Source organism: Pan troglodytes, chromosome X (assembly GCF_028858775.2).
Source record: "Pan troglodytes isolate AG18354 chromosome X, NHGRI_mPanTro3-v2.0_pri, whole genome shotgun sequence".
Lineage (NCBI taxonomy): Eukaryota > Metazoa > Chordata > Mammalia > Primates > Hominidae > Pan > Pan troglodytes.
The window spans coordinates 122,054,933-122,082,096 of record NC_072421.2 but is presented as its reverse complement, the minus strand read 5'-3'; the positions used below and the strand labels follow the sequence as shown (position 1 = coordinate 122,082,096).

The 27,164-nt window shown below is 35.7% G+C and overlaps 1 protein-coding gene across 8 annotated transcripts in view; it reads left to right on the top strand.

Annotated features, from left to right (window-relative positions):
• The window catches only part of TENM1 (teneurin transmembrane protein 1), an 824,537-nt gene that overhangs the window by 621,893 nt on the left and 175,480 nt on the right, over positions 1–27,164 (top strand). For 7 of the 8 annotated variants that reach the window (XM_016942761.3, XM_016942759.3, XM_063804361.1 and 4 more), the window contains 3 exons: positions 14,544–14,729; positions 16,332–16,355; positions 18,258–18,404. In XM_016942761.3, the coding sequence (XP_016798250.1) occupies positions 14,544–14,729; positions 16,332–16,355; positions 18,258–18,404 (357 nt within the window). The remainder of the gene's footprint in view (positions 1–14,543; positions 14,730–16,331; positions 16,356–18,257; positions 18,405–27,164) is intronic. The other variant, XM_054676475.1, reaches the window with a different exon arrangement.

The window sequence follows — 27,164 nt, the reverse complement described above, 5'->3', positions numbered from 1 at the left end:
TTTTTTGATCCACATTAGCACCTAGCATGCAGCTTTCCCACACACAACTGTAAGCTCCAATAATAGAATCTTAGCTTAGTAAATGCCTATCCGTATGCCAGCTTAGCAAATACCTATCATTCTGCATCTTTTGCCAGCACCTTGAATTAAACACAACCAAAACCAAACATAACTCATCCTGACTTCCTGGTTTCCTTCAATGATGCCAACATTTTTCTAGTCACTGAGACTGAAAATTTCAGATACTTTTATGTTCATCAGTAATTTATTTAATCAAAGTATATAAAGCTCAAGTTTGCCCTGAGCTATGCAGAGTACTCAATAAATGTTTGTTAAATCAATTCATGAAATAATCCTACAGATATTTATTGAGTGCTTATGTGCTAGAAATGTGTGAAAGAGAAAAAAAGGATTAAGACCTAGTTCCTGCCTTCATCAACTTACAATATAGTGGGAAGAATAATGCATATGTGTAAAAACTACAATAAAAGATTGTATGCAATAACAATCATAATATATGTGTAAACAAAACTCTATAATAGTATAGAAGAGGAGGAGGTCATCCCTGTCTTGGAGCATCTTAGACCATGGACTGTTGCCTGAAGAAGGTGTCATTCAAGCTTCAAGTGGAAAAATCATTTGTGCAGGTAGAGATAGGCTGTGGGAAAGGCCTTGAAAAAGAAAGGGAAAACATTGTAGAGCCCCAAAAGCATGAAAAGAAGGTGATTCTACTAAATAGAATAGGGCTAGCAGTCAAATTTGTCTGTAGCAAAGGATGCAAGCTGGAGAACCATGAAAACCAAAGTCGAAAAAGTAACAATTGGGGCTTGGTTAGAGAGAGTTTAGATTTCTAGGCTAAGGATTTTGGACTTCGGTGTGCTTTGGTGAACTATGAAATCTTTTTATATGTAGTGTGTGACCAGAGCTGTGCTTTGTGCAGAGAAGAGTAACCAATATGTTAAAGGTAAGCAAACAATGTAACATGAGCAACATTTGTAGGACTCAAGGGTGGCTAGATGAAGAAAAATTTAATTGAGATTAAATAGCTATCTTCAATGATCTGAGAGGCTGACCAGTAGAAAAGAGAGCATGCTAATTTTTGGCAGAATTAAAGGACACAAATAAATCTAATTGGTGAAAGAAAATGGACAGCAGATTTCAGTTCAAATCAACAAATTACTTTCTAATATGGCTGCATAAATATAGAATTGACTGGCTTTGTGACGTATAGCTGAACTTTTGGGAGAATATTGGAAAGGTAGGAAGTTTGTATGTCAAAGTGAGGGGCTGGCCAGATGAATTTTAAAGTTTTCCCAAGCCCTAAGATTCTGTTGTTCTAGCTTATAGTTGTATGTGGGATGTTTAAAAAGAGAAGAGAGCATTTGTGAAGCCGATGAGGAGGCTTTTGTGAGACTCAAGACAAAAGATGGTGAAGGGCCAGATAAGTGTATTGGAAACAGAGGCAGTCATAATTTCTAACAGTTATGTAATACTTATGTACCCAGCACTATATGTAATATATGTAAGCACTTTACATATATTGACTCATTTGTTCCTTGTACCAACCCGATTTTATAGATGGGAAACCAAAGCATAGAAAGATTTAGTGAGATGCTCAAGGTCCCATAGTTAATCGATCTCTGAGCTAGGATTCGAGACCAGGAAATCAGGCTTTAGAGTCCGTACTCTTAATCACTATGCTATCCTGGCCTTCCAGAGAGAGAGAAATTGAAGAAGTGTTGAAAACAGAAGAACTGAAAGATGTAGTTGGATATGAGCATAAGGCAAAAGGAAAATGAAAGCATAATGCCAAATATCCTAACCTTGGAAACTAGGACTATTATCACGATATTAACAAAAATAGTAAAATCAGACTGGATGTGGTGGCTCATTCATGTAATCCCAGCTACTTGGGAAGCCAAGGCAGGAAGATTGCTTGAGCCCAGGAGTTCAAGACCAGCCTGGGCAACATAGTGAGACCCAGTCTCTACAGAAAAATTTTTTTTAATTAGCTGGGCACGGTGGCATGTGTCTGTAGTTCCAGCTGCTCAGGAGGCTGAGGCGGGAGGATTGCTTGAGCCTGAGAGGTCAACGCCACCGTGAGCCATGATCTAGCCACTGCACTCCAGCCTGGGCAACGGAGTGAGAACCTGCCTCAAAAAAAAAAAAAATAGTGAAATCAGGATAAAGAACTGATTCATGAGTAGAGATGAAAATGTAGGTTATAAACATGTTGAGTTTAAAGGTGCTGGTGGCTTAGCCAGGTAGAAATGCGTAGCATGCATGTTATTTGTGAAATTGAGAGTGAGCCAAGGACTTTAACTTCGTGTAAATGTACCTAGATTGATATACTACCTCCTCATAGCTTTCCTACAGTACATTGTAACCTCACTAGAATGTCGATAGCATAAGACAAGGATAGACATAAAGTCAAATACTTTACTCCATTATTAATCCTTAGAAGAATGGGTGTGGTGACTCATAGGAAACATATGTCTTAAGACAAAATATATGTCTTAAAGTTCTGATGACACTAATAACCATAGAGCCTTGATGATTGCCATAGAGTAAAACTATAAATTTTTTTAAAACTAAATGTCTTAAGTGACACTAAACTATGCATTGAAATACTATATAAGGACATTTATATGCCTTTTTCTTCATCATGCTGAGGATTTTGTTGACTCTGGGTTCTTTACGTTTCTTTTCCCCCCTGTCATGTTTATTTATAAGGGTAAAAATAAACTGTTGGTGCATGGTCTGTTGGGCTATGATGGCAGCTTTGTAAATATGTATGCAGCCCCTGCCCAGGTCTTTGACAGAAAGCTGCTTTCCATGCCTTTGTAATGCCTTGAACACACCTTCTGCATTCAGGATGCAGAAGCCTACCACCGTTGCAAAGGTTGCCTGATGATTGCTAGTATCGTCTCTCTTGTGGACTCCAATTAGAGTTAGTGTTCTAAAGCATGGTGAGCCCTTAGCAATAGTGTTGAATGGGATGGGGAAGACAAGTCTGTGAGCTCTTTCTCATTTAGAGTAAGACTTTTAGTCTGCGTGAAGTGTTCTTCCAGCATACAGCTTTGGCTTTGCCACTGAAGTATGCTATCAGATTTGCTTGGGGACTTAGACGTGTATTTGAAGATCTTTGGTTTGTAGAGTTTCTTTGCTAAGTTGGGAGGCTTATTGCCTTAGAATAACACCATGTAGATAATTTAGATGTGCATTAAGGGGACTAACAAAAATTCATTTTGAGGAGAGGTAATGTCAAAATTTTCTGAAAAAGGGAAAGCAGGTCAAATATCATTCAGAAAAGGGAGAAAAAATTCTGCCTGGTGCAATTTTAACATTTTTACCAAATTATGCCCAAGAGTGTTAAACTTTATATACGAAAAGTAGCTTTCTAACTTACCAAGAAATAGTTCTTAAGTAGCCACTCTTAGACAAGATGCAGTATAATTGTTCCAGTAGTAGTTTTATAAATGATATACACTATATAGTGTATATAGTTTTATAAGTGAGAGCACTGTTTTACTGATGTCTAAGACATGCATTTCATGCCTCTGTGAGGCAGTTAAGCTTGCCCTTTTAGGTGGTCACAAACTGCACCTAGACAGCAAGTATGATAAGAAGGTCTAAGTGAAAAGCTGTAGATAAACCAAAACAAACTCTGCCATGGCTGAGCAATCCCATGACCTACTACTCATGACAGATCATGAGCCTTAAAAGTTAATATTTGCGGGGCTGGGCACAGTGGCTCATGCCTATAATCCCAGCATTTTGGGAGGCCGAGGCAGGTGGATCACCTGAGATCAGGAGTTCGAGACCGGCCTGGCCAACATGGCAAAACCCCGTCTCTACTAAAAATACAAAAATGTTCTGGGTATGGTGGTGTGTACCTGTAGTCTTAGCTACTCAGGAGACTGAGGCAGGAGAATCACTTGAACCCAGGAAGTGGAGGTTGCAGTGAGTCGAGATCACACCACTGCACTCCAGCCTGGGTGACAGAGTGCGACTCCGTCTCAAAAAAAAAAAGTTAATATTTGCTTCTTTAGGGTTGTGGTTTTACCCTGACAATCTGGTACCTAATGGGTCAAATGATAAGCAAATGTCTAGATTTCAACATTCTTTGGCATTTGAGGATACTATTTGGATAGGCAAAAGTGTCAGGTTTATAATCAAAGGATTGAAACACGCTCTTGCAGTCTGTAGCTACAAATGAGTAGAAGTTCACCTCATCTTCAATAGTTTGAGCTTCTGATCACTAAGCTAACCAAAATGTGACATCTAGAGTTAGGGAGAATATTTTATTTAGCAAGCAAGGAAACAGGATTTATTCCAAAGGAAAGATTCTGTATAGTGAAAAGGCCAACTGACTTATTTTATCGAATTCAAAAGTTGTAAGTCAGGCATGGATTTTTCTGTCTTGTCAGGTTATTCAGACCTACCAAAGAACAGTTAACCAGTTCCTTTATAAAGGAAATCCAAAACCATGTGACAGTCAAGATCCATGAAACATTAAGCTCAAAGTCATTACAACTTTTGATCTTCACATGCTAGATTCCTTGGGATTTTTGTTCTTATCCATCAAGAATTTGAGAATCCTCTCAAGGTTTTATATAGGCTGGAGTGTGTCGCTGTTGTTACGCTGCTTGTATGTTGCTATTTGTTCAGTTAAAGCTAGCTGACATTTTGTATCATTTTGAATCTCTTCAATTTAATTGTTCAGATTTAAGATAGTATTAAAACTACTAAGATACATTGAAGCATCATTGTAAAGCTGAGGCTGAGGGACAAGTATTATGTTATAGGTTTTCTGTGTTAAAATGAGGAGATACTATTATACTTCAAGCATAGAAAACGTGATACTTATCCCACAGTAAAGCCAAATCTTTATCATAGCAAGGTACTTGTAAAGATTGGTTAGAGATGGTATTTAATTTAACCATATGCAATAAAACAGATATGATACCTCATCAACTAATATGTTCTTCAAATTACTTTTAGAGAAATAGACACCAAAAATATGTGTGTGCATGCATGTATATATGTGTGCATGTGCATGCATGTGTGCACGTATGTTCTATTGATATAAAGTTAACAGTGACTTATAGTAGTCCTACTTTCTAGTAGAATATTTACTACTGAGAAATGGAAGGAGTTGAAATAAGTAAAATGAAAATGATCCAAATCCTTGGTGAAACAACACACAGTACACAAACTTTTGTTTGTAATAATGTTTACTGTTATTAGTTGAATCATTGCTTGATTTTAGTGAAATTTTTGGTATACACCAAAATTGTTTTCAGCCCTTAAACAGCTTGAGCTGGCACTGCCTACACTTGCCAATATAACCTTACTTTTTTTTCTTACTGTTATTTCTAATATTAATCATACAAAACAATGAGAAAATCCTCATAGTTTAGTTTCCCCAACAAAAATTGCAGTAAAGTCTAAGAAAGAAAGGGTCTCTGTCTATTCAGGCTCATTCATTCTGTGTTCTTCCCTGTGCTTTCCCTTTCAGCCTAATTTACTCTGATCTTTAATTGATTCTACCAGATGCTGGGCAAGTGAATATGTAATAATTTCTTAATTTTTATGAATTTTTACATCAGAGGTGTCTTTTCCTTGTTTAGAATGCCATATTTTAATCTTGAAAATTTTACATAAATGTATACTTTAGAAACTGATAACCAGATTTAATCTTTTGGGGTGCCAAATATCATCACCATCTAGTATTGGAGAAGGCAGAGGGGTCAAGAATAACAGAGTTTACATTACTAGAAACTTTTGCCTAAAAAGTAAATCTCAGAGAAGTGGTTCTGAGGGAGGCTCTGAAGGATTTACTGTTTAATCAAATTGTTCTTTGTCAGCATGCAACAAAGAAGTGTTCCAGTTGTATCTGAGTTCAATTTATACAAGTGTTGTTCATTGTTGACATGCATAAAGAAACTTATTAAAAATGAAATGTCTCAATAGAACTTTAAAGTGTCTGCCTATATTTTTCATGTTCTTTTCCAATACATTTGCACAGAAGAATGTTTATATTTTAGCATTCTTTTGTCATATTTTGTAGCCTGTAATGTTAATGTATTTTCAACAAGATAGAAAATATTACACAGGAAATAGAACTATTCATGAGACAAATGTATTAGAGCAAATATCATTTCTATCTTGTTTGTAAATTATACAATTGCCAGCATCTGTTTTCTGTTAGTTCTTCACCCACACCAACCCCACTGCTGATTATAGGAAGATTGGGATTGAAAAACGTCTTAGAATCAGTCCAGAAACTCTATTTGGAACTGGATGCAATTGCAGAAATGTTGATGCAGTTCAAAATGAGGAATGCTTATTGCTTAAGATCTGCTTCTCCATTTGTAGTAATTCATTTTGTAGAGGATTCCCTCATTCATGAGGATATTGCTTCCCACCTGGATTCTTACTGTGCTGAATCCTATCCGACTCGTGGTTGTGGTTTGTATCTGTGGAGGGTATTGTGTAAGAGTTAGGTTAAGTAATATCTCCAGTTATTTATTCAATAGAACAGTCAGTTCTAAAGACAGTTGTTTTTTACTGATTCTCTTTTTCTTTTGTAAATTATTATGAAATATTTCAGACATGTAAGATAACATAATGAACAGCTGTAAACCCACTACTTTGCTTTAAAAATTAATAAATACAAACAAAGTCCCTATGTATACTTTTGTGATCCCATCTGCCTCTCTTCTCTGCAGCAGAAACCACTATCCTCAGTCTATTCATTGTCATACAATACACATGTTTAGGCTTTTCCAAATATGTATATATCCATAAAATATATTGTATTGTTCTACATGTGTTTAAATTTCATATGAATAACTTGCTTTCCTCCTTCATCATTATGTTTCTAAAGTTTATCCATATTCAGGCATGGATCTCTACCTTATTCAAGTTAACTGCTATATTTTTTGCACTGCATAAATATACTAAAATTTATATATCCTCTCCCATTGATGGATATTTAGGTTCAGACAGACATGCACACCCCCTAGTATTAATAGGTATGCTTCAAAATGTTCTTGGATATTCTTGGCCTTTTCTGTTTCATATGGATTTTAGGATCATGTTTCAAGCTCTATGATGGGATATTTACCAGAATTACATTGAATTTATAGAGCTAGTACAGAAAAATTGACATTCTAATGATATTAAGCCTTGTGAGCCATGAACACAGTATATCTTTCCATTGATTGGGTCTTTTTATGTGTTCTTCAATAAAGTTTTAAAATTTTATGTAAAGGAGTATGGAACCTTTTTTTTTTGCTATATGTGCTATTATTTTTAATGGAACCTTTTATTTAGAAAAAAAAAGTACATGTTCTAATTTGCTGTCCCCGATATCTAGGCATGCTATTGATTTTTTCCTTTTGATTTTACATCCAGAAACCTTGTAGCTTTCATAGTTTACCTGTATGTTCAATTTTATCTCTTCCTTTTCAGGCGTTCCACTTTTTTATGTCTTTGGTTGCCTTTTTGTGCTGACTAAGATTTCCAATACAACATTGAGTTAAAAAGCTGTAGTTAATTCTAGTACTTCTTCTGACATTAAAAGGAATATATTACTCTGTTTCTGTACTAAATATGATGCTTACTATAGGATTTTGGTAAATCACCTTTACCATACTCAGTAAGCTATCTTTAGCCATGTTTTTCTAGGAGATTCTATCATAAATAGGAACTAAATTTTAAATGGTACTCTTTCTACATATAATAATAAAATTATAATTTTTCTTTAATCATTATGAAATGTGTGAAAGTAAAATGGAATAATTCAGTGGTGAATTACATTGATAGATTTTTCTAAAGTTAAACCATCCTAGCATTCATGCTTATTTGGCTGTGACTTCTATATACTGGTGTACGCATGTGTGTGTGTGTGTATGTGTGTGCATTTTTGGTTTGATTACCAGATATTTTCTTGAAGATTTTTGCAGCCATGTTTATAAGTGAGATTGGCCTATTAAGAAATCAGTTCTAGAGCTGGACAAGGTGGAACACACCTGCAGTCCCAGATACTTGGGAGGCTGGGGTGGAAGAATCACTTAGGCTCAAGAGTTCAAGTCCAGTCTGGGCAAAATAGAGACATCCCACCTTTAAAAAAAAATCATTTTCTCCTTTTCTTACCCTATTTTGGAACTGTTTTGGAACTAGATTATATTCTTATAAAATGATTCAAGATGGTTTCCCTTTTCTCCTGTTCTCTGGTATAGTTTAAAATAGAGATTATCTGTCCTTTGAAAATTTGACAAAATACACCTGTAAAACCATCTGGGCAATTTTCAGGGTTTTTAATGTGTACTCAGGTTTTCTATTTCTTCTCACGTCCATTTGTTTTCTGGAAAAACACCTACTTTATCTAAGGTTTCAGACTTACTTGCATAAAGTTGTTAATAGCAGTCTCTAATTTATTTTTGAATTTTAATCTTTAATGTTTATTTGTATTCTTTCTTTTCCTTTTTTCTAGCTCTATTACCTTGCCACGGGTTTCTCTATTTTTTATATTCATCTCAAAGATGCAGATTTTGATTTTGTTGATCTTCTCTGTTGTTTCTTTGTTTCCAATTTCATTAACTTCTGCTCTTGGCTTTGTTGTGTCCTTCATCTACTTATATGTAGTCCTTTTTCTAAATCCTTGATTTGGACACTTTGCTCATTAGATTTCAATTATTCTTCTTTTCTACTACATGCATTTCAGGCTGTAAATTTCCTCTAAGTTACTGTCTAAGCTGCATCCCACAAGTTTTTGTAAATAGTATTTCATTGTTACTCAATTTCTAATTCCAATGTAATTTTTGAAACATAATTCATGAATTATTTTTAACTGTGTTTTTAAAGAACACCTTTCTGGGATTTTTCTTTTGTTATCTTTTTGTTTATTGATTTCTAATTTTACTGCATTTTGTGAAGCAGAATAATCCATATGCTGTGGAATCTTTGGCATTTATTGAGTCTTGCTTTGTAGACGAATCTTTGTCAGTTTTTGTGGGTTATTCTGTGTGTGCTTGGAAAGAACATGTATTGTATAGTCATAGCTTTGAGGTCCTATATATGTGCATTAAATTAAAGTTGTACTGCCTTTGAGTGATGATGACTTTATTTATTCCTTTTCAGTGTTTAAACAAGTTTCCTTTTTCTTGCATAATTTCATTGGCTAGGACCTCCAGAATTATATTGTGTAGAAGTGATGATCATAGGCATCTTTTCTCAGTCTTAATAACACAAAAAAAGATTTTAACATCTCACTATTATGGTGTTTGCTATGGGGTGTTGTAGCTACTCTTTATCAAATTTAAAGTTCCTTTTAGTCTTAGTTTTAAAATTAAAGTTAAAAGTTCCTTTTAATTACAAGTTAACTTAAAATTTCCTTTTAATCTTAGTTTGCTACAAGTTTTTATCATAAATGGATGTTTAGTATTTTATCAAATACCTATTATGTATCTATTGAGATGATAATTTGATTTTTCTCTTTTATTCCATATATGTGATGAATTACATTTGTTAATTTTCAAATGTGAAAGCAATCTTATAATATATTCCTAGAATAAGCACAAATTGGTCATGATATTATTTCTTGTTATGTAATGCTAGATTTGCTATGTTAATTTTTGTTTAGGATTTTTGTATCCATGAATGAGATCTTCATGAGAAAGACTGGCATATATTTTTTAAATAATATCCTTCAGAATTTTATATCAGGATTATGTTGACCTCATAAGGCATATTGTTAAGAGTCTCCTCTTTTCTATTTTTTGGAAAAGTTTATTTAAGATTGGCAATTTGTCTTTCTTAAAAGTTTGGTATATTTACAAATGAAGTCATCTGAGACTGGAATTTTCTTTGTGGTAATGTTTTCCATTATGGATTAAGTTTCTTTATAGAAACTATTCAGTTTCCATTTTTTCTTGTAGTTTATTAAGTTGTATTATTCTAGAAATCTGTTCATCAAAAATTTCAGATGTACTGGCAAAAAGCTGTTAGTAATATCGTCTTAGGATGTTTTATGTTTGTACTATGTATAGCAATGTCATACTTTTTATTCCCGATACTGGTTATCTGGGTCTTCTGTATTTTCATCTTGATCAGTCTCCACCAGGAGTTTATCAATTTTATTGGTCTGAGCCAATCATCAAGTATTGACTTTGTTGATTCTTTCTGTAGTATATTTATTCCTATTGTATTAGTTTTAGCTCTTATAATTAGCATTTTCTTCCTTCTGCATTCTTGTATACATTGGTTTTCTTTTTCTAGTTTCTTAGAATCGATACTTAGGTCATGGTTTTTCAGCTCGTTTTTCTTTCTACCTTATAAATTTTTCTGTACACATGGATTTAGTTATATTACACATTTTCCTTCATTTCCATCTCTTTTCTAATTTTCATGATGATGTCTTATTTGTTCAATGTTTTATTCGAAAGTATATTTATTGATTTCCAAGCATGTATGGATTTTAGATTCATCTGCTATTACAAATTTCAAATTTAATTTCATACTGGGCTTAAAATATCCTATGTATGATTTCAATACTTCTAAATATATCAAGACTTGCTTTAGAGCCTAGCACGTGGTCAATATTTGTAAATGCTCTATATACATTTAAATACATTATGTGTATTTTGTAGTCATTTATGGCAGTGTTTTGTATGTATCAATTAGATCAAATCTGTTAACCCTGTTGCTCAAATATTTCATATTCTTTCTGATTTGTTTGCTTGCTCTATCAGTTGGTGTGAGGGGGGGGCTGTAAAGTCTCTGACTATGACTGTGAATTTGTCCTTTTCCCTTTCTTCTTCTTTCAATTTTGCTTCATTTATTTGGCTTACTGCTTTCTTCCATGGTGGGTTTTCTTTGTTTGTTTGTTCGTTTGTTTGAGACAGGGTCTCACTCTGTTGCCCAGGCTAGAGTGCAGTGGCATGAACATGGCTCACTGCAGCCTCGACCTCCTGGGCTCAAGCAATCCTCCCACCTCAATTTCTTGAGTAGCTGTAGGCACATGCCACCACAGCCAGCTATTTTTTGTATTTTTTGTAGAGATGGAGTCTCACTATGTTGCGCAGGCTGTTCTCAAACTCCTGCGCTCAAGTGACCTGCCCACCTCACCCTTCCAAAGTGCTGGGATTACAGGTGTATGCCAATGTGCCTGGCCAATGTTGGAAATGTATTAGCCATTATCAATTCAATTTTTTTTTTCTGATTCCATGAGACTGAAAAAGCTCTACTCAGCCTCTGAGCCTTCTAGCTCCCTCTAGTATAATTGACAGATGCTGCTATAGGAAAAGCATCCATAAATGTCAGGCTCTTCTCTCTGGGTTTTCTTTTTCTTCTGGAACTTGGCACAGTAATTCTTTACTGTTTTGTGAACTCCACTAACTCCCAAAAGATTTAAAAATATATTTTGTTTAGATTTTCTAGTTCTCATCAGAAGGGAATAGTAAAAATTACTTAGGTCCCTTTTACTAGAAACAGAATTCCACCTTTATGTTTTCATATGCATACTTGACAAAGTACCAGTTACCTAACTCCCGAATAATATAAGGCTTTCCAAATATTTCATTCAGGACACTCCATCTTACATATTATTAAACGATAGTATTTTATTTCTACATTGTTTCCTAGCTCCAGATTTTTTATTATTATTATTTTATACTCAATAGTCAGTACTTCTTTGTCATCTCTCTGGGCTAGTGGGTAGAGTTTATTTCTCACCATCTTACTGAGATTGCAGCCTTTCAAGTGGCTCCAGCTTTATGCTGGAGATTTAGTCCAACTCCATCTGAAATGGGTCCAAGACCTCATCTCTTTTTTCTTTGTGGGCTTAAGTACCCAAGCCCCTAGTCGTAATCGGGTATAATAACTCTCAAGGCTACCAGAGAATTGACTGCTTTGGCTTTTAGCATCCTCTTTGCTTCTGGCACTTGAAGATTTCTCTTTTTTTGTGAGCCAAGACATGCAATTTAAAAAATTGTTACATTATATCCAACATTTCTAATGGTTTATATAGAGATAGTTTGAAAATAGCCTAGTCTGCTATTTGGCCAATACTGTTCATCTAGTCCTATTACTTTTCAAACAGAAATCAGAATGTTATACTCCTCTATGCCTAACATTTATAGTTGTACAAAGCAATATATGAAAAATGTTTGCTTCTAACTATTCTAGTCAGAGCTGACTTGACTAGCTTTAACCAATTAGCACCTAATCTTATAAAGGCCCTTTCAGTTCAGTTTTTAATGTCTTGGGAGGAGGCCGTGAAGGGGAACAGAATGATAATATCAGCCTTCCTACAAGGACTGAAATTATAAATACAAATTATCAGAGATTCAGACCAAGATTCGGGACCAGGGGTTCTTTTGGGATAATTCTACCTGAGCTACCACTTTTTAAGCCAAGGCCCACGTTTTTAAGATACGTTTTTCTATGCCCTAGACTTTTCTCACAACCTGATGATTCCCTGCACAGCTTTCCATTCACTTTTCCACCCATTCCAATTTGGCTTTTCAACTACACCTTTATCAGTACAGCTCTTCCTAAAGTCATCAACAAATTCCATGTTGATAAATCCAATGGGCACTTCTCTGCCTGTGCCTTACTTGACCTCTCAGCAATATTAGATGTAGTTAAGCACTCCTTTATTGAAAAGCGTCCTCTTGTGCTTTAGTTACACCGCAATCTCCTGGATTTCTTCCTATCACTCACTGCCATCTCCATCCCAGTTTCCTTTGATGGTTCCTCTTTTTTCTACCTGATCTTTCTTCAGGGCTCTTCTATTCCCTGTTTAGAGGTATCAACCAGTTATTTCCATGCCTTTAAATACCACCTATATGCTAATGATGGCCAATTTTATATCTCCAGCCCTGGCCTGTCAGAATCATATATTCTGCTGGTTGCACTGACATTTTCACTTGGCTTTTTACATATATCTTAGGGTTAATCTTTTTGATCTTCCTCCCTTGTTTTTCCCTTAGCCTTTCCCGTTTCATTAATGACAGCATTATCTATCCATTTGTTTAAGCCAAACTTTTATTTTTCCCTTTCCTTCATCCTTTATATCCAATTTTGAGCAAGTCCTGTTGGTTACATCTCTAAACTATATTTCAAATCTGTCCAACAGCTTTGTGATGTATAAGTATTATTACTTCTATTGCATTCTTACGCAAACAGAGATTAAGACAATATGTTAGTAAGTTGCCTAAGGGTCCATAGGTACTAAGCAGAGGAATCAAGGATGCAGTTATCTTTATTTCAGATTTACTACTCTTTCCATCATACCCTGACCTTCAAAGAATACTTGTGAGTAAACCTATGAACAAATTGATCCAGATTATAATAAAACTCATAATCATGGCTTTATCAGAAGAATATTGTCATCTACTGAAAAATAACTCTGCTGTCTGTGGAGAATATTAACATCAATGCCTCTAAATATATTAAACTAGTTTCAGAATTTGAGACTGTGAAAGAGACAACCTGGCTTCCAGAACACCCTCTTTTCCTTTCAGGAATATGTGGCCTATTGTTCCCAAAACATATTTCATTCTTTCCGTAGGTTTTTATCCTACTTCTCTGCCTCCAGCAAGGGAATTAGATCACGAAAGAGGCTTGCCATGCTTTTATGTTGGTTTATCTACTGTCATGACTTTATTAATATTCAGCATTTCTCAACAAAAAGTCAAAGGGACAAAGGAAAGAAACTCAGCAGGGCCAGTACACATCATCATTATTATACTGTCTAAATACTTAGTAGCATTTGAAGATAAGAAGGGTGTGTACTTTAATCAACCAGGGTTAATTTTGTATGCTTAAAATAAATGCAAATATTGTTAGTATGATCAGGGAAACCAGCTGGTTGTCATCATTGGCATCTTTACCTTTTGTATATTATGAATTTTATTAGAAAGTTATTATCTTTCCAATTAATGAACTTGTCTTTCTGAATGAAGTTAGGGCACTGTTTTATTGGGATTTTTCCCCCAGTGATACCTTATACTATCATAAAATTCCTGCAACATTATCTGTGATCTTAATGAATTTTTAGTGAAACCCACTTGGCATTTGTTTGTCATTAATCTCATTTCTAAGCCTTGGATGCCATTATCATTTTATAGACTTCTCAGAATCAGTTTGGCTTAGAGTTTTATATTATTCTTAGAGACTTAACTACCTCTTTTTAGAGTTTCTTGCACATTCATTCAGATGCTAGAGATCTTTGTGACATCTTGTTTATATAAATTGTTTATTAACATTTTGTTTAAAATATAAGTGTGGGCAGGGCATGGTGGCTCACATCTGTAATCCCAGCACTTTGGGAAGCCAAGATGGGAGGATCACTTGAGGCCAGAAGTTCAAGACCAGCCTGGTTAACACAGCAAGACCCCATCTCTATTAAAATAATAAATAAATAAAATATAAATATAGACAGGGATTTTTGGTAATTATAATGTTTCTTGGAAGAATGGATGCTGGTTTTAACAAAATATGTTAATATGTCTTCTTTGAATTCCCCACAGAGCTGTGTACCATGGAGTGTGGTAGCCATGGAGTCTGCTCAAGAGGAATTTGCCAGTGTGAAGAAGGCTGGGTAGGACCAACATGTGAGGAACGCTCCTGTCATTCTCATTGTACTGAGCATGGCCAATGCAAAGATGGAAAATGTGAGTGTAGCCCTGGATGGGAGGGCGACCACTGCACAATTGGTAAGTACCACCATACTTTAACCAAAGTAAGTTGGATTAGTTGAAGTTAAGAGCAGTCTAGTGAGTCAATCACAAGGCATTTAGTAGAATTTGAGGTTGGAGTAGGGGAGGAGAAGGAGGGTTGGTTACAAGTTTTAAAGTTTTGTGAACCGGTAGGTTTCTTCTTCTGTCGATGACATTCTACGTATTTCTTGTGTTATTTCCTTTCTTATTACTTCAGTATTCCTTATGTTTTCTGCTTTCAAGTGCTTTGAGTTACTCAAGTGAAAGATGTTACATTGGAATAAAGTGTCATTAGTTAATAAGAAAAGTGCTTTTGTAGTGAAGGTAACATTATCTGCCCATTTTTCCTTTTGAAAAGTATAGGTTGTTTCAGTTGAAAGCACTTAGAGGCAATTTCATTAAATGGGACTACTTTAACAGGGGCCATTCGATATCATTAGAGGCTGTCTTTAATGTATATGAGGAAGGCACTTCTGACCTATCATCAATAGAACATTTGTGTTGAATTGTTTATCCGGTAGTGCAGAGAGTTGGTCCTGAAGCCACCACTCTCCCTTCACCCCTTATTGCTAATTTCACAAAGGGAAAATGATCTGTGAATATGGAAAAGCCTGTGTAATAATTAATGTATCATGTGATCTTCACACTATAAAAGATATTAAAAATAAATATTTCAGTTATAAAACACTTTCTTTTTCTGAAAAAAAGCAAAGCCCTTAACATATATTTCTATCCACCGCTAAGGTTTCTATGCAAGAAATCTTTGCATAGAAAGGTTGTCATTAATACAGAGTAACAAGTATGATTCCCACTGTTCAGCTAAAGAAAGGGGGTCACAGAGTGTTCCAGTGGCATTCCTTGACTACACAGAAAATTCATGCAGAGCAAAGGCAAATGTGGGCCTCTGGATACCCAATTTATTGTTTGTAGGCTTTTCCCTCACTAGACTATACTACAGCTTTCATTTTTAGGTGAAAGTATTTTGTTATAATGGTTGGAGCTTGCCAAAGTAATGTATAATATATATAATACATATAACATATAATCTTCATAAACTGCATTACTTCTCTACTAAAGGTACAGTAAGTCTTGTTCTGCAACTGTGGGAAATATTTAAGATTCATTAAAAAGGTGGAGAGGGGTGAGATTCAGATGTGTAGCTTAAGTAATTACATTCCTGTACTACAGTAAGTTTATTGCCTTTACATAAGAGGATTTAAATATTGTGATGATTACCATAGGTGGTTACTCCAGAACTCTCTTCTAAAGATATTACTAATAAGAAGTTGAAGCCAGTGCTCTTTCACAGGAGTTATTACTGCAATGTGAAAATGCAGTTCTTATACTTCTAATGAAATATGACACTTTTTATGAAGCCTAATAGAGTTTCTTGCAGAAATGCCATTAATATTGTTCTCACAGAAAATATTATTCACAAACTACACAGGCCCATGTACCCAACTTTTGAGCTGCAGGCATTTCAGCAGTTCACAGTTTGCTGTTCTCCTCCCAGGCAACAGATGGTAAACCATTAGTACATACTGTATAGCTTTAGTCTCTCAGAAATTCATTTGATCACTCTTTTCCCCTCCCTTTTAGCTCACTACTTAGATGCTGTCCGAGGTAAGATTTTTCTCACTAATTTTATAACAGAAATATATTTTTAAAAGAAAATATGCATGTAAGAAAGAAAGGGTAGCGTTTTTTGGCATTTGTGTTGTTTGTTTTTATTTTTGGCAATCTTATTTAAATATAATGTTGTCAGTTTCATGCTAAAATAGTCACACTAAAAGGTAATTTGTTTTTTCAACATCAAAGAGTCACTTTTTACCGTAGTATGGAATGGACTGATAAGCAGTTTTAAGGACTACTTTTTCTTGTCTTTATATTGAGTTCTGTGTATGTGTGTGTGTCTGGATCTGTGTGTATTACACAGGTAATTATTAAATAATTTTTAATAATTTAATAATTATTAAATAATTTGGTTCAGAAGATGAACTTTCTCTTTAACATAACAATATAGCTCCAAGTCCATATACAAGGACTCCTGAGTCCTTACAGGGGCAGGAGAATTATCCTCCTAGAAGTATCCCATCATCCATCCCTCCAAGGAGCTTCCTTTAACAGAGACAGCAAGGGTTTTTCTGCCAGATATCCTAGTGCCTTTCATTACCTCAGCTTCAGAAGTTTAATATGTCCCAAATTATTCTTTATTTCACCTTAATTATCTATTGCCTATCCATTAGAATAGAACTACAAAAATTCCCTTCTCAAACCTATGTATGTTTATTATATGCCATGTCATGAGTATATTACATACATCAAGCTTTTCATATTTTCTAACAACCATCTGTCATTTTATTTTTAAATTTTTTCTTCCTCTTGTCTGTTGATAGTTGCTTGGAAAACTATTTAGAAGGAACACTGGGTTACTTCTACAGATTTTTTAATCTTTTTTTTGTTTTGCTCTTTATGCTTTTGGAATTTTCTTTCAAAGAAAGAAACCAAAATGAATATTGACTGGACTATTCCCAGTAAAATTCAGGTCTGGTCCTGTGTTGCTACTAGGAAAATACCCAGTAGCATTATAGTTGCTTTCTCCATTCATCTGCCCACTGCGCATGTGGCGCATGTGAAGTTACCCTTTGCTAGAGCTGAACTCCAGACTACGGGTACAAAGAGTAGGGCATCCCTGAGAAATTTAAAGTCTACAGAGGAACCATTGTCAGTGTTGATGCTTTATCAATGGATAAAAGTTATTTAAATGCTACACTTTCCTCTTGACTTGATATTTTCCAGTTCTCTATAATTCAGAAAGTCTAGATCTGGCATGTATTAATTCCATAAACACTTATTTAACATTTAATATTATTGTTATAAGCATAATATCATGCAAGCTTTTGAGAGAGATACCATAGAAGTAAAGATTTCAATCCTTAGCCCGCAGATGAATAATAATCTTGAAGAGAAAAGCTGAATAAATATAAAGCAACTACAGCACATTTCTAAGGCACCATATGAACAAATACTTAATGGTGTGGTCTGAACTGTATACCAACATACTTAAGTCCTGAAGCAATACATCATAAGGGAAAATCAGCACAGGCTAGAAGTAGTAGGGAAAGTTTCTCTTCATAGGGACTGCTATATTTTCCCAACATATTGGCCATAACTAGATACAGTGTCATCCATATAGTTTTGATTGAGATGAGGAGATATGTTTAGTGAAAAGAAAAAAAGAATTCTTGCCCCTGCCATAGTTTTCTTCCTATATGAACCAGGGGTTGGGAATTGGGGTTAGCATTAATAAAGCTTAATTGGCTCCCTAAGGAAAACCACTGCAGAGTAAGGGATAACAAGTTCCCTGGGAAGGTTTTGCAGGCAAGCAAGCTCCTCTTCCATTTATTCAACACCTCATCTGAATGGGGCCCAGATGGTTAGATGCTTCCCTATAGGCAAATACATCATTGTTGGCCAATCCCATTCTGATGTCTCTGTGATGGTTACTCTCTGATGTCTTTTCAGATGGCTGCCCAGGGCTCTGCTTTGGAAATGGACGATGTACCCTGGATCAAAATGGTTGGCACTGTGTGTGTCAGGTGGGTTGGAGTGGGACAGGCTGCAATGTTGTCATGGAAATGCTTTGTGGAGATAACTTGGACAATGATGGAGGTGAGTCATTTATAAAATGTTCACGTAAGAAAGGAATAGCCCAGCCTCTAGCACAGTGGTAATCAACCTGGCCAAGGGTGAAAATTAGGAATCTCTAGTATAAATGATACTGAGTTATATAGGGTAATGCTACCTTTTAGTCTCAATCACATTAAGAAGACATTACTTATTGAATATTACTATGACCAGGCAGTACTCCAATTTTTTTTGCATGTGTTATGTATCATTTAATTCTCACAATAACCCTATGAGGTATAGGTATTACTATTTTCCCCACTTGTAGATGGGAAAATTAATGCTCTGGGTGGGGATAGTAAGTGACTTATCCAGAATCACATAGCTAGAGAGTAGCAGAGCCAAGTCTCCAATTTAGGGCTATGTGACTTCAGAGCATATTTTCTCAACTACTACACCATGCTACCTCCCATACCCATGGCATTTATCATATCAAATTAAATTAACATACCACTATTCAAGTTGTTTGATGTTAGCATAGTTTGCACTAGACATGCTAAAATATTTTTCTTTGTTGTTAGTTATTTGGAACTCCCTCTTGGGTGTCTACCTTTTAGTAGCACTTTATACCTTTCAGAGGACATAGCATCGAGACAATTTATGGTAGAATTTTAAATATTTAATCAAGGAGCTGCGCATGATATTTTTTAAAACCACTGTGGCTCCAAGACCTCAGAGTTACCACTTCTCTTAGGAAAGCCAACAAAACATCTAACACACTGTATGATCAGACATCAAAACTACCCAAACCACCTCTGAGTGAGCCTAAAACAACAAATCCTCACTTTCCACATACCTTCTACTCGAGGAAACATAAAATTAACAAAAAATTTTGTTTGAATTTCTGTATATTAGCTTAAAATGAAGTATATTATTAAATTTGACACTTCACATTTCTATATCTGCTTAGACAGTTGCATTCCTTGTCATTTGAATTCAGACATGAGGCAGGATTATATTAATAAGGTAGCAGTCATGGCTTAAGCACCAAACTGCATTGTAAGAGTTTCTTCCTTTACTTGTTCTGGCTAACAGTTAACCTTTAAAAGTTTTAAGACCTTATCAAAATTAAGTGGAGGCAACTTTGTGATTAAGAACACAGAGATTTGAAGTTAAACTGTCTGGATTCAGATACTAGCTCTGGCTCTTATACTAGCTGCATGATTTGGGACAAGTTTTATGATATCTCTATGCTTCAATTTCCTTATTTCTAAAATGGGGTTGATGATATTAAATGATATTACCATTTTTCCCTATAGTAGAATTAAGATGATATTGATGATAAATATAGCTTCAGTTCTACTTTGAGACAGAAAGATAGATTGAATAATTAGACACACACTGTCTAATAGGGTTGTAATAAGTATTAAATGAGATAGTTCAAGTGAGCCACTTGAAAGATAGTAAACTACACCACACATACACACACACACACACACACACACACACACAAATAGAAGAGACTATTTTCTGAAGAGACTGTTTACTACCCATATAACTTGAAAACCTTGTTTTGGAAACTGGAGTGAAGTTTTCAATCTAATGATCCACTGATAAACTATTTAGTTTATTTTTATGGCCCTCTAAGACTCATCTTCACTTTCCTTCTTGTCTTTTTCATTATATACCTTTTACCTGGCACATCTTCATGTCTTCTCCACCCATTATTCTCTGTCCATAATTTAAGTCTCAACTTAAACCATATCTCCCATGAAACTTCTGACATCCACCTCCTCAATTACCCATGGTGTTGATAATATGCACCATACAATCAAACACCTAATTATATTCTGTATATGGTTTTCTTGTTGCGTGTTAAGCATGACCCATTGCCCATAGTTATATTCCCAATATGTTGAAAATAATAGTATCTCACTTGTATTCAGGATTTACTATGTGCCAGGCACTGTGCTGAGCCCCTTATGTGAATTATTTCATTTAATCCCCATTAGGTAGGAACATTTTTTTTTCTTTTTGAGACAGGGTCTTGTTCTGTCTCCCATTCTGGAGTGCAGTGGCACAATCTCAGCTCACTGCAACCTCTGCCTCTGGAGCTCAGGTAATCCTTCTACCTTAGCCTCCTGGGTAGCTGGGACTACAGGCACACACCACCACTCCTGGCTAATTTCTATATTTTTAATAGAAACGGGATTTCACCATGTTGCCCAGGCCCGTCTCAAACTCCTGGGCTCAAGCAATCTGTCTGCCTCAGCCTCTGAAAGTGCTGGGATTTCAGGTGTGAGCCACTGCACCTGGCCAGGAACTACCATTAACACTACTTTACAAATTAGGAAACTGAGACACAGAGAAGTCAAGTAAGTTGTTAAAAATCACATAGTAAGCAAATGATAGGTCCTGTATATAAACCTAGGTAGTCTGCTTCATTCTAAAAAGGATTTGGTATAATAATAGGAATTTCTCAGTTATGTATTGATTAAAATGTTATGCTCAGAAAACACATTAACAACCTATGCAATTATAATTTCTGGCTCAGTTAAGGTTGAGCCAATGTTTCCTGCCTTAGTAAAGTAATAAAAATAATTGAATATTTAATTATCACCATTTTTTATGGCCTCAAGGTCATCTCAAGGCAGCCAAAATGTTTAAAGAATGGATCAATTAAATATTAATGAAGTAATGAATTATCAATTCTCAATGCCTGTGGTCTATGTAGATTCAGAAGACATAGAAGATTTAACTGAACGTGTATTGACCTGTGAACATTCCTTAAAACTATGTATCTATATGCAAATTAAAAATCAAAGACCTTAATATGAGCTCAGTATATTTTTATGATCATCTCTTTTTTTTTTTTTTTTTTTTTTTTTTGAGACGGAGTCTCGCTCTGTCGCCCAGGCTGGAGTGCAGTGGCGCGATCTCGGCTCACTGCAAGCTCCGCCTCCCGGGTTCACGCCATTCTCCTGCCTCAGCCTCCCGAGTAGCTGGGACTACAGGCGCCCGCTACCACGCCCGGCTAATTTTTTGTATTTTTAGTAGAGACGGGGTTTCACCGTGTTAGCCAGGATGGTCTCGATCTCCTGACCTCGTGATCCGCCCGCCTCGGCCTCCCAAAGTGCTGGGATTACAGGCGTGAGCCACCGCGCCCGGCCTTATGATCATCTCTTTAGGGAACAGGGGGAAAGCTCCTTGAGATTTCCAATTACCATTTTTCCCTATAGTAGGATTAAGATGATATTGATGATAAATATAGATTCAGTTCTACTTTGAGATGGAAAGATAGATTGAATAAACTCTGAAAGCCCCATGACTAAGATTTTAGACCAATAATTTCATTTTTATACTGTTCAAACATTACCCCTGAGAATATATTAAATGCCCTTCATTTGGTAGTCTCAGCTTTCCAGCTATCCATAATGGCTGGTTTCATTTAGTTAAATATGACTAATTATTAATATTTCCTTAATATTAATATTAGTCTACTTGTTTGCACATGTGTGTATATGTGTGTGTTTTAATTACATTAGAAAGTACCAATTGAACCGTTTTGGGAAAAAGTAGTTCTAATTTTAAAAATGTAATTCTTAAGAAATCTTCCCAATCAAAAAAAATCACTTTCAAGCATTTGCTTCAAGGAGCTGCTACCTGATTAGTCCATATTATAACTGATACTTAAAGAATGGTGGAATTTTTTTGCATTCTAATCAGCTTTGAATACTCATTAGTATTGCTGCTACTTCCTGAAGCTTTGACTTTAGTTACCCTCTGATTCAATGCATTGTGATTCTCAGTAACTAATTGGGCTGCATTGAATATGTGGGTGACACCACTGGTCCAGAAACTACCTAAAAGCTCCTTGAACAGTAAAAACAGAACAGAGAAAAAATAACCTTTGGATGTTTTTTCTTAAGTGCAAAAAAGGAAAGCTATCTTATGTATTGTATATACAAGAACTAATTACTATAGAAGTCACAAACCTATTAAATGTCTTGACCTCATTCATCTCTTTAATCAAGAAGCACCTACCACATGCACAACCCTATACTTGGAGGAAAAAACTTACTATGGTGACCACATTTTCATTTGTTAATCATGTGTCCTAATTTGGAGTTGGTTACATATGATCACCATACATTACATGCACGTATGAATTAACGTCAGAAAAAAGTTTGAACATTATATTAACTGAGTCAGAATAGCTAAAACAAACAATAGTGAAAGATAGAACTATCAGACATTAAGGCATATTTGAAAGCTATGATAATTAAAGCAAAGTGGCACTGATGTGAGAATAGACAGATTAATGCAACTGAATAAAAGCTCTAGAACACACCCAGGTACAAAATTTAGTATATTATAAAACTGGCATCAAAAAGCAATGGGGGAAATAAGCATTATTAAATAAATGGAATTGTGACAACTCTTAAGAAAAATGCCTTAGATTTTTTAATTCATACCATATACCTAAAGAATAAGATAAATAAAAACACTTCAACTGGATTAATGAGGTAAAAGTAAAAGAAAACAAACAGAATTCAAAAAAAAATAGGTGATAGATCTTACAATGAGAAAGCACTTTGTAAACATAAAAAGAAACCATAATAGGAAAAAAAAACAATACATTTGACTTAGTAAAAATTTAAAACTTTTTTATAATGTTTAGCTAAATGTGTAGACCATCCAATATCTAAATATTTGCAGACATCAAAATCTACACTGTCTAGTATGGTAGCCACTGGCCACATGTGAGTATTTAAATTTAACTTAAATAACATAAAAAAATTCAGGATCTCAACTGCACTAGTCACATCTCAAGTGCTCAGTAGCCACATGAGACTAGTAGCTACTGTACTAGACAGCACAGTACTAGAGCATTCCTAGCTTTAGGAGAAGTTATATTGGATAGTGATGATCCAAATGTTTCACTCAAATGTTTACCTTTAGGCCAAACATTTCACATTAAGTACCTGGTTTTCCATTAATTCATTACTACTTCTTGCTAACTATTGTGCTTGGCACTGGGGAGAAAATGATAAACAATACAAGTTTCTGCCTTCATGGAGCTTATGGTCTAGCAAGGCAGATAGATATTAAATAATCCACACAAATATGAGGGACTTCAAAAAGTTCATGGAAAGGGAGACTTGAAATATAAATATTTTAAAATATAAACTTTATTTCTCAACAAAAATATAAACTTTACTTCTACATCAAGTTCAAGACAATTTTGTAAGGGATGAGTCCATCCTGATATAACCGAGGGTCCTGGGAACTTAACCAGTCTTCTTTACATTGTTAACTGAAGAAAAATGGGTACCCTTTAAAGATTTTTTAAGATTAGGAAACAAAAAAAAAATTAGAAAGAGGCAAATCAGAACTGTAAGTAAGGTAAATGCGTAATGATTTCCCATTGAAACTCTTGCAAATTGCCCTTGTTTAATGAGAGGAATGAGCAGGAGCATTGTCATGGTGGATTAGGACTCTCTGGTGAAGCTTTCCTGGGTGTTTTTCTGCTAAACCCTTGGCTAACTTTCTCAAAACACTCTCATAATAAGCAGATATTATCGTTCTTTGGCCCTCCAGAAAGACAACAAACAAAATGCCTTGAGGACCCCAAACAACTGTTGCCTCCTGGGTTCAAGCTATTCTCCTGCCTGAGCCTCCCAAGTAGCTGGAACTATAGGTGCATGCCACCCCCGCCCCTCTGACTAATTTTTGTATTTTTAGTAGAGATGGGTTTTCACCATGTTGGATAGGCTGATCTCGAACTCCTGACATCAAGTGATCTGCCTGCCTCAGCCTCCCAAAGTGCTGGGATAACCACTGCTGTTGACCAGTCCACTCTTGCTTTGACTGGACCTCGTCCACCTCTTTGTAGCCATTGTTTTGATTGTATTTTGTCTTCGGAGTCATACTGGTAAAGCCACATTTCATCTCCTATTACAATTCTTCAACAAAATGCTTCGGGATCTTCATCCCATTTATTTAAAATTTCCATTGAAAGCTCTGCTTTTGTCTGCTGCTGATCTGGGAGTAACAGTTTTGTACTCATCAAGTGGAAAATTTGCTTGACTTTAATTTTTCAGTCAGAATTGTGTAAGCTGAACCAATTGAGATGTCTGTGGTGTCGGAACTGCTACTGCTGTTCATCATTGATCCTCTTCAATTAGAGCACAAACAAGATTAATTTTTCCTCACAAATTGATGTGGATGACCTGCTGCTGCAGGCTTCATCTTCAGCATCATCTTGTCTCTTCTTATAATGAGTTATCTATTTGTGAACTGCTGATTTCTTTGGGGCATTGTCCCCATAAACTTTTCATAAAGTATCAGTGATGTCATCATTCTTCCACCCAAGTTTCATCGTAAATTTGATGTTTGTTCTTGCTTCAATTTCAGCAAAATTCATGTTGCTCTGACAGGGACTCTTTTCAAAATGATGCCTTATCCTTCTTAGTGCCTCAAACTAGATCCTGTTCAGATGTGTTACAACAAGTTAGTATGACTTTATTTTAGTGGAAAAAAAATTTGAACTCCTTGCATAGTTTTCTCATGATACACATTTTCCAAGAACTTTTTGAAGATCCCTCATAGCTATATATTTACAACTGTGAAGAGTGCTAGAAAAATTTTATAATTTTAAAATTGTGTAATTCTATAAATGTGCATGGGGACCTGACCTAGTCTGGGTGGTGAGAGAGGCCTCACATGAGTCAGGGGAAGAACGTTCCAGACAGAGGAAACAGCATGTATATATGCCCTGAGGTGGAAATGTACTAGGCTCTAAAGTAAAAGGCATGTCTTTGTGGCTGGAACATGAGTCAGGAAGAGATTAGTATAGAAAAGTAGTCAGGGGCCAGATCATACAGAACATTGTGAGTTTTACAAGATCTTCAGTTACCATACAAAGATTCCATTTCATTCACTCGACTTATGGAGGAAGGAAAGTGGTCTCTGATATTGTGGAAATATTTTCAAGGAGGCTCAAAAAATGTAGAGTAAGAGTGTTTAATCCAAACAGCCTTTTTTCTCTGCTCTTTTAAGTATTTATCACGTTTGTCCAAGCTTCTCTGGTATAAACTCTTCCAGTGGTCTATATTCATATTCATTGGTAAAATCAATAAGTTAATTGCCTAAAAGAGAATGATCTTCCAGGAATCATTCTTCATAACAAGTCACCATTCATTAAGAGCAATAGCTGTTTGCAAGCCTCTTTTATGATGTAGTGTTTCTAGATCCAGAAAACAGCACCATGGGTGAGTTATGAACACATACAAGCTCATGGATCAATGAGCCTCATGTTTAGAATGGCACCAGCATGCTTCAGTGTTTAATAAATAGGAAAATGAAAGAGAAGGAACAATGAATTTATAACATTTACTCTATTTAAGAGGCAGACATCTTCACATTTACTTTTGAGATTTGGTTGGAGACAAAAGACTTGGCATCAGAAAGCATATTTCTAATTATTCTTTTCTCACCGTACCCCTTTAATTTTGAAGCAACCCATTTATTAATGGATCATCACTTAGTTATAAGAGCCTAAACTGCCCAAGTGCCTCCAGATGCAACTGCAAAGTAGAAAATCTCAACTCTGTAACTGTTCACCACTGTATGACTGGGCCCATCACATTATCTACCAACTAAGGCTACTGATACTTGACATCTGTCTACTTTGCAGTGATGAAAATGAATGAGAAAAGAGTGGAAATACAGTCATTTAAAGTGGGCAATAAAAGTGTGTTATCAATGAAGAATCTATTAATAACAATTTGATATATTAGTTGGACATTTGTTAATCTCTGGGCACATTTACAAATGTCAGAGAAATAGGACTTTTATGGCATCCATTTATTCATTATTCAAATATATAATGAATGTTCATTTTTTTGGGGGGAGGATAGAGTCTCGCTCTGTCACCCAGACTTGAGTGCAGTGGTGCAATCTCGGCTCACTGCAACCTCCGCCTCCTGGTTTCAAGCTATTCTCCTGCCTGAGCCTCCCAAGTAGCTGGAACTATAGGTGCATGCCACCCTCACCCCCCAGCTAATTTTTGTATTTTTAGTAGAAATGGGTTTTCACCATGTTGGCCAGGCTTGTCTCAAACTCCTGACATCAAGTGATCTGCCTGCCTCAGCCTCCCAAAGTGCTGGGATTACAGACGTAAGCCACCGTGCTGGGCCTTGAATGCTTACTTTAAGCCAGGTACTTTTCTAGTCATTGAGGAAATAGCAATGCATAAAAAAGATAAAATTCATGCTTCCATAAAGCTTATATTCTAGTTACAAGAGGCAGAAATTAAACCAAATTTTAAAAATACATATTATGATAGAAGGTGGTAAATGTGATGAAGAAAATTTTTTTTTTTTTTTTTTTTTTAAAGGCAAGATGGTTACCAAAGGCTGGCAAGGGTAATGGGGATTTAAAGGGGAATTGGAGATGGTTAATGGTGCAAAAAGATAGTTAGAAAGAATGAATAAGACCTACTTTTTTTTTTTTTTTTTTGAGATGGAGTTTCACTCTTGTTGCCCATGCTGGAGTGCAATGGTGCTATCTCAGCTCACTGCAACCTCTGCCTCCTGGGTTCAAGTGATTCTCCTGCCTCAGTCTCCCGAGTAGCTGGGATTACAGATGCCCACCACCACGCCCGGCTAATTATTGTATTTTTAGTAGAGACAGGGTTTCGTCATATAGGCCAGGCTGGTCTCGAACTCCTGACCTCAGGTGATCCACCCCCCTTCAGTCTCCCAAAGTGCTGAGATTACAGGCGTGAGCCACCACACCTGG